The following is a 13,385-nucleotide window of genomic DNA, read 5'->3' on the forward strand; positions in this document are numbered from 1 at the left end:
TGTATTTTATATATATATATATATATATATATTGCATGAACATATATTGCAGGGTGGATATATATATATATATATATTCTCTAATCTTCACGTCTTTATAAATACAGTAAGTAATTGCTTCATTAATTAATACAATATAAATAGTAATATTTTATTTGCTATACTTTAGCAAGTTAATACAGTTGATAATAAACAGACAAAAAAGAAAATAATCATACACGTGATTAAAGTAAACACCGCTTAACTTTATATTAAAACATTATAATTGTAATTATTGAAGACATGATGAAATATTTATCAAAGTAAACATATACAAAGGGCAAAATACAATCGGATTTAAGAAAAATAATAAAAGCAACATTGAACAAAAAAGTATGAAAAATGTATAGTAGAATTAACAAAAGTATAAAGGAAAGACACACCTAATCACTGAAAAAGTTAAACAATACTTCTGTTTAATATTTTGGCGATGTTGAAGCTTATATCTCCCGGCTTTCCATCACTACGTGTAAAGCCTCTCACTTCCAATGGATCTGCAAAGTCAACCCCTACATTTCTACCATTTTCTATTAGCATACTAACTAACTTCCTTAACACTCCTTCGTTACAGCAGCGATTTTCCGAGAAACTCAGCAGCATCCATTTCTTAATTGTCACTCCTTTGTGAAACTTCTTATTTACCATATTCCAGCTTCCGTTAGAAGGTCTGACGGTCTCTCTTCCATCGTACATAACTTCTGGAGGATCCAATACTCTGCCTGCACACTTTAGAAAATTTGTATGTACACGAATGCCAAATTCTATCGAGAATGGTTGAAAGTCTTGCATCATAGCATTAACAGACTGTCTGATATCATTGAACTTTTCTGCAGGAGGTCGAGCCGTGTAGCGAATCATATCTGAAGTTTGTCTATTAATTTCTTATTACTGTGCTGACCTTATACAATATTGCAGACTTCCAATGGTAAATAGATATCTCTGTTATTATTTCCCACATTTAAACAAGGTAAATTAGGATATTTTAATGGTTTATATACAGACCGAAAATATTCTGATACCGAGCAAGGAGTTTCCTGATCATTAATCTTTCTCATAAAAATAATGTTGTTTGCATTCTCTTTTGTTATGTCTCGAATTCTATATTTTCGGGGATAAGGCAAATGAGTTACTTCAACTTTCAAATTTTTCATTTCGTTTGTAAGTGTTCTTCTTTCAGCATCTGTGAGACCTCTCATCTGTCTTGCAGCCAACTCAAAGTTCTCAGTACGTGGATATAATATTTCAAACATAAACTCAACAACGGAGCAGCTTCTATAAATTGCCGTTGCCGATTTATCAATGTTTAATATGGGCTTCCATTGACACAGCTGCATACTTTGATGATGACCAAACCAAATTCCTCCACCTAATAGAGGAACTTCATCCATGTGAGGCTTTATGAAAAACGACCTTCCAACTGGAACCAAATGTAGAGCAGGACCGTGTCTTAGTATGGTCTCTATGGCCATCATTCCCATAATAATACTTTCTGTTATATCACTGCATCTACCCGCTAACAACTCGTGTAATGGCTCTAAACTAATTGAATTGTCATCTGACCTTCGAGCTGTGTCTGATCTGTTAACAGGTTTAAGTTTAATTTCATATGTTGTCGTTTTTTCGAGATTAAAATCATCCGTAATGCTTACAGTAAATAGTGTTGTGTATTTTATCGGTAACGGTTCTCGGGTGTACAAGTTTTTCTCTCCATCAAATGCCGGTCTAATATTTCTGAATAGAGGAACTTCACGAATCATCTCTTCAATAACTCTTCTTTTCAGTTTAGTGTTTTGGCATCTATACTTTTTATGTGTAGGTACATTTTCAGTATCACTCTCTTCTGTTATGACCAGAACCTTTTCAATATCCACATCATAATGATACACTTCTCCGTGTGGTATATCTATTGGAAAATAATTTGCAAGTAAATTTATTTTTTTACCTTTAATGCCAATGCCAGGTCTTCTAGCAAAGTTATGTCTTGTAGAACCAGTATAAGTTAGCTCTAGACCCAGTCTTTTCATCCCACTCGAAATAATAGCGACTGCACTCTTTGAATGCAGTAGAGAAGCAAGAGCCATGACTGAAGACGACTGTCTACCTTCATGAGAAGCTGAGGGATTTTGCATCAGATCAACATTTAAAGCTATACATTTTACTAAATTACACTTGCAAATAAAATATTTTTATAAACGATTATTTTGTATGTTACATACCTGTACGTAAGGATGGTCTTGTCATACNTGCAGATGCATTTCTCATTAGACGTAATATTCTAATTTCTTTTCAGTGCCGAGTCTTCACAGAATCAGTATTTTACATATTAATATTACAAATGCGGCATTTCTACCAGAAATACTGAAGCGGTAATAAGACCCAGTCTCTTCATTACACTCGACATAATATCTACTGTACTTTTTGAATGCAATAGAGAAGCAAGAGCCATAGCTGAAGACGACTGTCTACCTTCATGAGAAGCTGAGGGATTTTGCATCAGATCAACATTTAAAGCTATACATTTTACTAAATTACACTTGCAAATAAAATATTTTTATAAACGATTATTTTGTATGTTACATACCTGTACGTAAGGATGGTCTTGTCATACTCTCAACAGGTGTAATTATTGCAGGCGCTCTACTAGTCGTTGCTCTTGCATCTTCTGCTAGTATTGGAGAATGTGATTGTTGTCTACTTCGAAATTCTCCACCAAGTTCAAAATCACGAAACTCTTCTCCACCTTGCATATGTGAATATTATTTGTTAATTATAGCAAACAGATAAAAAATACATTAAAATTTACATGAATAATATTAATGTAACAAATTATTTTAAAGCAAGAGTATGGATGTTTGAGTGTAACACATTTTTCTATTATTCAGAACTTACATAAGCTGATAGATATATAAATGCATACTTATTGTTACCTCTGTTAAGTTACTTATGTTCCTGCTACACTCACCAGGAGAAGTTCTATCCGCTGGTGTAATAGTTGATTGTGTTTCATCGTGTTTTGAAGAAGGGGAACATGACTCTTGTCTACCTCTAAATGGAATGTCATTCTGAGGTTCGTAACCTATACCTCTACCACGACCTTTTCCGCTGCCTCGTCCGCTATCTCCTACACAAGAATATTACTTTTTAATATAAATGTAAATAAATTTTTATGGCATTTCTACCAGAAATACTGAAGCGGTAATGTAACGTATTAATATTTTAGCTTAAAAAATGTTAAATCACTTATGACTTTAGGTATAAATATTAAGTAAGGAATAAAACTAAAAATAAAACAACTATATTTGTCTACAAATATTAGTCAATACTTAAATTATGGGTAATATATCCTCTCTCAAGTAATTCCAAATAAATCTCTCTGTACATTCTAAGCTTTCTCCTACTCTTATCCTCCCATCAACAATTTCATTTAAATTACTATTCAAGCAGTAGTTTTGTGGCAAAATTTCAATAAAATATACCTAAAATATCCGTAGAATAATAATAATAATTTTAGAATAGAAGTTTCCATTTATCATATTTCTTCAGCATCATTATCAAGTTTTAGTGTTAAAATTTATCATTCGATTTATTTATGTAGGGAAAGAATGCCGTACTTTTATTATTGACAAGACTATCTTTTGTTTATAAAATCGTACTGCCGTTGAAGCTATGATGGAAGTATGAAGGAGTACATGTCGAGAGTTGATATTTGGCACAAAGTATTAGGTACCCAAATCATTTGAGCATAAAAAATATCCAGACTAGTAGGTAGTCGGTAGACCGAGAACAGAGTCAAAGTAAAATACAAAATGGCGACCCTTATCTACAAACAGGCAAAACAGCCACCTCAACCCACCGAAGTTAGGTAGGGGAGAGTACCACCCGCAGTTATTCAAAGAAGTGAACTCTGACTTTAGAAGAAACTACGTGTTCGTTCCTAAGTTAAATAAAATTTGTAATTTAATTTTGTAAATTTGGGAGTGCTTCAAATATGACGTTAAAACTGTACTATATCGTTACAAGTGGGGTTTATCATCATTTAGTATAGTGAAATCGTGGAACCGATGAAAACTTGACGTTATATTAAAATCGTCTTTACATCCGATGACATTACAATCGGATTAAACTGTATATTGTTTGTGCAAAATAAAAAAATAATTTCGGACGTTACAATAGCCATAATTATTTTTTTTGAGATTACCATACTTTCCTGTTATGTATAACAGCCAAGAATATAAATATAACGTAAAACAGCAAACACAAAATACAATATATTTTACAATTCCATATATAAAATACTCAATTCAAATTCTTATCCTACCAATTATAGTTTAGAAGGGTGTTGAATTGTAAAATAAAACTGAAGTTATTACATTTTAACAAATTAACATATTAGCTTAGTTCAAGATAACACGAAATGAAATACACTATGAAGTTTAATTACTAACACGGTAAATTAGTTATATCTTTCAAGTTTAAAGCTGCTATAAGTCAGAACTTTGAGCATGTCACCATATTTGTGTTTTCGTATGGAATTGAAATAGAAAATCCTACGCCTGCAAAGCTTAGTTTCGTTTTTTGATAAAATAACCTAATTTATGTTCATTTAACAACATGATAGTTGTTAAATGAACATGATGTCCTCATGATATATATATATATATTATATATATAAATCTGTTATATTATATATTATTCTGTTATATATGTTAAATTATATTTTAAGTAATTTAACAGATGTACAGAATTAATTTATGTTCCTGCTACACTCACCAGGATCAGTTCTATCCGCTGCTGTAGTATTTGATCGTCTTTCATCGTGTCTTGAAGAAGGGGAACGTGACTCTTGTCTACCTCTAAATGGGATGTCATCCTGAGGTTCGTAACCTCTACCACGACCTCGTCCTCCATCTGCTACACAAGAATATTGCTTTTTAATATAAATGTAAAAAACTTTTTTGGCATTTTTACCAAAAATACCGACGCGGTAGTGTAAAAAATAACAACTATATTTGTATACAAATATTAGTCAATACTTGAATTATGTATAACAAATCCTTTCTCGCGTTCTTGCGAATAAGTCTCTCCCAACATTCTAAGCTGAGCTTCCTCCTACTCTTATTCACCCCTCAACGATTCCATTAAAAACAGCTATTCGTGCAGTCGTTTTTTGCCAATAATTCAATAAAATAGGCCGAAAATATCCGTAGAATAACAATAATGATAATTTTAGAATAGAAGTTTCCATTTATTATATTTATTTAGCATCTTAAAACTTATTATTCGATTAATTTGTGTAGGGAAAGAATGCCATTCTTTTATTATAATTATTATCATAATTTAATTAGCAATTCTAACTTCTAAAAGTTTTCGATGACAATAGAAATTTATCGACTCATTTCATTATTGCAGATGCATTTCTCATTAGACGTAATATTCTAATTTCTTTTCAGTGCCGAGTCTTCACAGAATCAGTATTTTACATATTAATATTACAAATGCCCAATAAATAGTTGTATAATTATTGTTTAAAAATCTGTAAATTTCAATTCAAGTACATCAAAATTCAAGAACAAACTGTTTACTGACACGTGTCTAGAATCAAACCATTATAAAGAAACCCTGTGTACAGCAATTTTCTTAAATTCACAGTTATTGCAATATAATTACTTACATTTTTAAATATACGCTAATTAACACCAATATCCTTATATCTTTCCCACCTTTCAACCTTAACCATCAAAATTTAATAGCATTCATCTCCCTAACACACAAACCTCTGCGAAATTTCAGAAAATCTTTCCTTCTGTTATATATAACCTCCAAGAATATAAATATAACGTAAAACATCAAACACAAAATACAATATATTTTACAATTCCATATATAAAGTAATCAATTCAAATTCTTATCGTACAAATCATAGTTTACAAGGATGTTCAAGTGTAACATGAAACTGAATTTATTACATTTTAACAAATTAACATATTAGCTTAGTAGAAGATAACACGAAATGAAATACACTATCAAGTTTTATTACTAACACAATAAATTAATTATATCTTTCAAGTTTGAATCTCTTTAGTCAGATTTTTATGAGCGTGTCACCATATTTGTGTTTTCGTATGGGATTGAAACAGAAAATCCTACACATATGGAGCTCAGTTTCGTTTTCCGATAAAATAACCCAGTTTGTATCTATAAACAAACAATCCTCACACATGAAAATTGTTTTAACGTTAATTTAATCACCTTTTCGACACTTATGTAAGACAAGCCCAACTGTTGCCTTCACTCACCTGAGACATTTTCCTCGTTTCCAATTCGTCTTATTGCATTTCGTGGTAATAGGTCTTGAGGAACTGGCGAAGAATTTCTTTTCAAAGACCGAAACTCTGACATTTTTACACAAGACAACACGTGAATCAAAGCACAATAGCAAAAAAAAAAAAATTATGTCTAACGCTGCGAAAATAAGATAGCACTCTCTGGCGTATATATACAGTACAATATACGGTACTTTCGGTACTATCTTTAAATAATGAAATTTCTAGAATACGTAGTAATTGTAAAAATTACTAATAGAATTCGTAAAATATTACTAATTTAGAAAAAATAATAGTAGTGTATGAACTGAAATCAAGTAGGACATTAAATAAAAAAAAAACACGAATCGTCATTCGGTTGATATACAAATAATCACGGTGATAAAATTCAATAATTAAAAATTGTGAAATTAATAAAAATATGATTAAAATGTTACATAAAGAAACTGGTAAATACAAACATAAATTTAACGAACGTATGCAAATTAATATGTCACGTGGCGTAAGAGAACGAAATGTAAAATTATCAAGAGAAGAAGTCTCATTTAGTACGCACAGAGTTTACATGAGTCAGCCTGAGCTGGAAATGACTTTGTTGCATCAAAATCATGAAAGAATTGACACTTGTATCACAGTAATAACATTTGTAAAAATAAATTAAAACAATACAGTTATTTATAATAAAGATAGCATTAAAACGTTTTAACAATGCACAAAGTAGAACAGCTAAACGACATCAGATCAATGTATGTACAGTACTTTCACATGTTTTCTTTCGTTTTACTTAGGCCCTTACTGCTCATACTGATTCGTGTCTTTGAGACATATTAAGAAAAACACGGGAAATTAACTGGCTATCCTACTAGTCAGCCTTAACCGTGGCCACCTCGGATAAACTCCTGTATTATGATGTCATGGGAAAGGTGAATATTATGACTATTCTGTCTGTAACTTCATGTTATAAAAATCGACAAACCCATCCTTATAATGACATTTCGCTTCAGGTGAAGTGGTATCACTGGCATTAGTTTCAGAAAAAAGTGTAGTTTTGGCAGCGGGCTCTGTGTCGACAGACAGTTCAAATTCAGAAAGTGTAAAGGTATCCCGGAAGGTCTTCTTCGTTTTTGCCATTTTAATGCATGACGTTTTTTCCTTGAAAATACACACACACGCATCTTAGTCTATTCCGACGATATTACATCTACTCCAACACCCCTAACGATGTGCATTATCACCCGAATCACTTTCTTAAATCCTCGGAGTATGTCGATAACACTGGATTGTGTTGGACCATAAATTTAATAAGTGCATTGAAACAAGATGCTAGATTCCTGGATGGGTATAGACTTTCAAAATCTACGCAGTTTTTATTTATTCGTTTATTGAAACCAAGTATTGCAATTCTTTTACCACCTTATTTGGATTACGAGCAACATAATTTTTTTTTTTTTTGGTTTTTCAGAAATGTACTTATTAAGCGCTTCTTTAGTACTGTATATACCCAGGGTGGCCAAGCTCCTTGATAGTCCGAGCCATTTTTCAAAATTTGAAATTTTTCGCGAGCCGCAATTAAATACGTATTATCAATAAAAAGGTATGCAAAAAATTTAAGCTTACAAATTATATCCGTAGCAAGAGTGATACAAATTGTTTCTTCCAGAGCACAATGTCAGCTGTCCATTGCAATGACAGTTTACAAATTAAAAATCGGTCTGGAGTCGGTCGATAACGGACGATTACGCCACTGTTTATGTTCGTTCGCGCAGTTTTCGATGAGTCATATCATTCTTAACTTGGACGGAAATGAAATTTGTTACAACGTTGCACTTAGTCTTTCATATTTGTTGTTAGTAATTTAAAANGGATTAAAATAAAAAATCCTACGCCTATGTAGCTCAGTTTCGTTTTCCGATAAAATAATTCAGTTTATATCTATAAACAAATAATCCACACACACGAAAATTGTTTTAACGTTAATCACCTTTTCGACACTTATGTAAGAGAAGCCCAACTGTTACCTTCACTCACCTGTGACATTTTCCTCGCTTCCAATCCGTCTTATTGCATTTCGTGGTAACAGGTCTTCAGGAACTTGCGAAGAATTTCTTTTCAAAGACCGAAACTCTGACATTTTTACACAAGACAACACGTGAATCAAAGCACAATAGCAAAAATATCACGCCTAACGCTGAGAGAATAAGAAAGCGCTCCCTGGCGTATATATGCAGTACAATACAAGTTCAGTTCTATCTTTATATAATGGAATTTTTAGATTACGTAGTAATTGTAAAAATTATTACTAGAATTCGAAAAATATTACTGATTTTGAAAAAATAATAGTAGTGTAAGAACTGAAATTAAGTAGGATATGAAATTAAAAAACACTAATTGGCTAATCCAAACGATTAGCCAATCAGCGACCAGCTTTCGAGAGAGAAGACACTAGAGACAGTGACCAGAATACGGCCCCTGCATCTGTGCTAGATCTGAAGAACATCATTTGGCATCATCTTCTGGATATTCCAGTAAATATTCACAGCTCACTGCATTCAGCTGTGGAAAATATGGTTTTGCGAATAGAGTTTTGTTCAAAATGGAAAAAAAAACATACTGAGCAGTTTTAGAGCTATTACATACATTCAATATTTACACTTAGATTTTTCTATGATTTTTTTATTATTATTTAAGAGATGTAAAGTGCATCATTTTAATTATCTGTAGTGCAAATTTTGTCTCATTTCGAGCAGTAGACAGCAGTCTCTAAAATGGGAAACTTATTTCTCGCTAACGCTGTATATCAAAAAACTGCAATCGAAATCAAAGTTAATCATTAATTTTGAAATATTATAAATGTTTTGATAGGTGAATACACATTTGAAAATAAAATTTTATTATAACAAGTAAGAACTTGTACTAAGTATTGTATAAATATACAACAGTCTGTAGTAGATTGAATCAAATTACAGAAAAAGTCATTCGGAATAATCGGAATTGTACACTAGTTTATAGAATTAATAACTGATATTAATTTGTTTTTATCAAAGAGAATTATCTGTAATATTTTACATTTCTGTCAATGTTACTAAATATAAAACATTGATTTACCTTGGGATTTACGTCTGAATCTAACTTACATTACTTGAAACAAATATTGTGTAAATGAATTCATATTAAACAACATACGTTGTGATAATAAACTAGAAAATATACACGAAATCTACCAAACAATAATCTTCACGCTGTACTTACAACTATGTAAAGTTGCATTTCAGTTAGGGTAAAATATAATTTCTTTTACAACGATTTTAATAATTTGAATACGATTAAATATTACTACGTTCAGCCACTTCGAGTTAAATAATTTGGCACCAAATTGCGTTAGGGTGAGAAGTCCAGTGAAATTACTTTTACTCAAAGTATTGAAAGTTCTGGTAAGATTACGAGCAGTATCAAAATCAAGAGATTTAGACACTTTATCTGAAACCGTGCTTAACATGAGGTTTGCAATAAATAGTTCCTTCCACCATAAATTAACGTTACTTTAAGTAAAAACAGTAAATTTTTAATAAGCAATTTATTAATTTCGAAAAAAACAACATTTAATACACATTTCTTCTGTTTTAGTTGGTAACTTAATTAGAATAGTTAATCAAAATAAATTTTTATCCTTAGCATCGATCTGTGTGTATAATCTGTTCTATACAGCTGAATGTTTGTCGTACAATAAAGACGACTTCTTTTGTAAATATTATTGTCATTTAATACGCGGTTTAAATATTGTGTTTTAGTCATTATGAAAACGCTTCAAGACAATCAGTAAATCCAGCAAAATATTGAAACGTGTGCAAACAACTATACACTGTTCTGATGTGTTTTCATATTTAGCAGAGCACAATATGTAATCGAGGTTTCGAATTACAACAGAATCTGTAAAGAGTGCTTGTATTCTATAACGAATATTCAATTGTAGAAAAGAGATTATGGAACACAGAGCGAATAAAAAAGATAATGATTTACTATTAACTTTTAAAGAATATACACAAAAATCTAAATCTTAATGTCGAGCGATATCGGCATTAATTACTTGAATTTGACTTTCAGACATTCCACTTAATAACACATAAAATTTCATCAATCTCTTCATCCCGTCAACCTTTAACCACCAAAATTCACAAGCATAAATGCCTTTTATATCGAAGTCACCACGTCAAACTATTTTTCTTTATCATTTCTACATTCAGAGATAATAAACAAAATATTCGTCAACACACACAAACACATATACATGCATACACATATAGAGGTGGTACAGTAAAAAATTTCTGCATAAACCGAAATTAATTCAGTATTTGAATAAAAGTCTGAAAACTCCACACTAAAAACACTTTTCAATGATTGATAATAAACTTACTCGCTTTACCAAACAAAAAACAATAAGAAGATTAACGTTCCATTAATACGAAGCTACTCAGTACATACAAAAGTACGTATTGTATTGTTTCACGAACATTTAACGTTAAAAAGGATGAACGTTTTATAAGAAACGAATAAACGGAGTTTTACTGTAACTAAAAGACTGTTTNCTTATCATCGATAATTTAGGTCTAGACATAGTTCATCTCTCATTTATGCTACATAATTAACATATAATAACTGGAAATTTTTTAGACAATAGTTTATTGTCTAAAAAATTTGACATTTACTATTAACTTTTAAAACAATAAATTTCTACGAATAAACGGAGTTTTACTGTAACTAAAAGACTGTTTCGTTTGTAAGTGCAACACTTTTACTACTTTTCAAAAGGCACTTGTTTTTCTGCATAACTCCCGTTACTTCGATCAGTAAAGACAATATAGAATACAGGCAGTGCAGCATCTATAAATAAATAATATTGTCAGAAATATAACAATTACTATAACGTGTAATAAAATTCATATTTCAAAATATTTCTGAATTATAATTTACATTTTTCTACCTACTAAGTCTGATGTTTAACCATTATGCTTGGAAACAATGACTTAAAAAACGTAGTTTGCAATAGAACCGTTAGTCAGACTTAAAGGTTAGTTAAACATTTTCGAGTTTACAATTTGATGTAGCCTATGTGTAATTCTCATGTGACTTTGTAATCTATGGAAAAATTCAAATCGTTAAATCTTTAATGTCCATACCAAACTGTAACATAACGGTTGCAGTTTATTGTGTTTTTTGTCTAAATAACCTGTGATTAATTGACAATTTATCTAACAGAAATTTCTGCATATTAACTACAAATTTTCCAAATTGCAAAAATGCCTATCTAATCTTTTTATTTTTGACACGGTTATTTTAAATATATAAAAATAATATGTAATTGTTTATAGCTTTATTTAAAGAGCTATAAATAATTACAGTTTAATCACTGTATATTTATGAAAAATACAATGATAATTTAAATTTATTCATAATATTTACCCTTATCAAAAAGTTTTTCTTTACATAAAAAAATCCCGCCATAGATATACCAAAAGGTCTTCCTCCGAATCTCTTCAAGAAGCAAATAATCTGAAATGAATCAATTGTGAAGCCAATTGTTTTAAGTACTAAATGAATTAACGAAAATACATTAAAAACACGAACGTTGTTTATGCACGACGTCTCAATTGTTTTTTTTTAACACCAAGAACTAATTGAAAATACATTGACGTTCCACATTTCACTTCAGGCNTAATATTTACCCTTATCAAAAAGTTTTTCTTTACATAAAAAAATCCAGCCATGGATATACCAAAAGGTCTTCCTCCGAATCTCTTCATGAAGGAAATAATCTGAAATGAATCAATTGTGAAGCCAATTGTTTTAAGTACTAAATGAATTAACGAAAATACATTAAAAACACGAACGTTGTTTATGCACGACGTCTCAATTGTTTTTTTTTAACACCAAGAACTAATTGAAAATACATTGACGTTCCACATTTCACTTCAGGCTATGCAGCTCAGTAAATAGTGTGAAAGACAAGTGGCTTCATTGTCCTAGGCTTTAAAGGTGTTTCAGTTTTATTTTTACATTGTTCTTACATTGTGATGACCTTCTTGAGTGACAAAAGACAAGTAAAGACATTGTATGCATAGACTTTGTTCGTGTTTTTATTGATTTTTAATTAATATGTTAGACTTTTGAAATTAAAACGTTACATACTTTGAATATGTACTCCAAGGATTTTAGATAAGAATAAAATTTTCCGATTGTAATTAAATTATCGTATACCTGAAAGACAATAATCGTTTATTGTAAATACAACAGAAGATATTTTAAATTAACAAAAAATATTTTATTTCTACAAATATAGAAGTGGTACTTACAACTGAAGTGAATATCGATAATGCCCAGGCAGCTGATAACGTTAGAGACGATAATACCGCACCGATACATAAACAATACACTCGAACAACTTTATCTATCTGTACAAAAAGACCAACATATGTATAAAAACAGCAATCGATCGTAAAATGCACGTAAATGAGAGGAAGCAGCATCTTCCATTTTTCATTCATTTCATCGAAAATTTCCCAAATTTGTAAGAGTTTCGTCATCATCTCTTGAACAAGAGATTTCGATGCAACATTTCTGAGTTGTAACTGCTGAGAGATTTTTATCAAAGCTTTGCTGACAATAATAAAAAAAAACATGCCAACAAGAGAACTAAACAATAAACATTATTATTAAAGCCAAACCAACTGCCAAATTATCGGGCTATAACTTTATACAGCTATTAAAGCAGCCGAGGTAGACAAATTAAGAATACTTGAGAGCAAAAGAAGTAATGCAACGCATCTCGAAAACGAACTAGAAATTTTCGAGGCTACGGGTGTAAAAACACGTAACATTTGTCTTTTCTTAAATGCATTAAAGACGATTCCACCCACATCCATTGAATTGGAAAAGGCATTTTCAGTACCCGGACTTTTCATTATTAAAATAATAACCAGATTGAGTGATCGGAGTATTGACCATCTTTGATTTTCAAAATCTTATAAA

At 30.9% G+C, this 13,385-nt stretch overlaps 1 protein-coding gene and 1 pseudogene across 1 annotated transcript; both read right to left on the reverse strand.

The window, feature by feature from the left end:
• Positions 1–158: 158 nt before the first annotated feature.
• LOC111635470 lies at positions 159–6,638 on the reverse strand (annotated as a pseudogene).
• A 3,396-nt stretch (positions 6,639–10,034) lies between these two features.
• On the reverse strand, positions 10,035–12,987 carry LOC111635450. The gene is made up of 5 exons (XM_023380412.1): positions 12,710–12,987; positions 12,546–12,614; positions 12,083–12,172; positions 11,118–11,240; positions 10,035–10,930 (listed from the first exon to the last, which is right to left on the reverse strand). Exons 1-4 carry the CDS (start codon positions 12,941–12,943, stop codon positions 11,118–11,120), a joined length of 516 nt encoding a protein of 171 aa, XP_023236180.1. The 5' UTR covers positions 12,944–12,987; the 3' UTR covers positions 10,035–10,930.
• Positions 12,988–13,385: the final 398 nt, after the last annotated feature.

The sequence above is a fragment of the Centruroides sculpturatus genome, unplaced genomic scaffold (genome assembly GCF_000671375.1).
Source record: "Centruroides sculpturatus isolate CEXI.00-Female unplaced genomic scaffold, Cexi_2.0 scaffold368, whole genome shotgun sequence".
Taxonomy (NCBI): Eukaryota; Metazoa; Arthropoda; class Arachnida; order Scorpiones; family Buthidae; genus Centruroides; species Centruroides sculpturatus.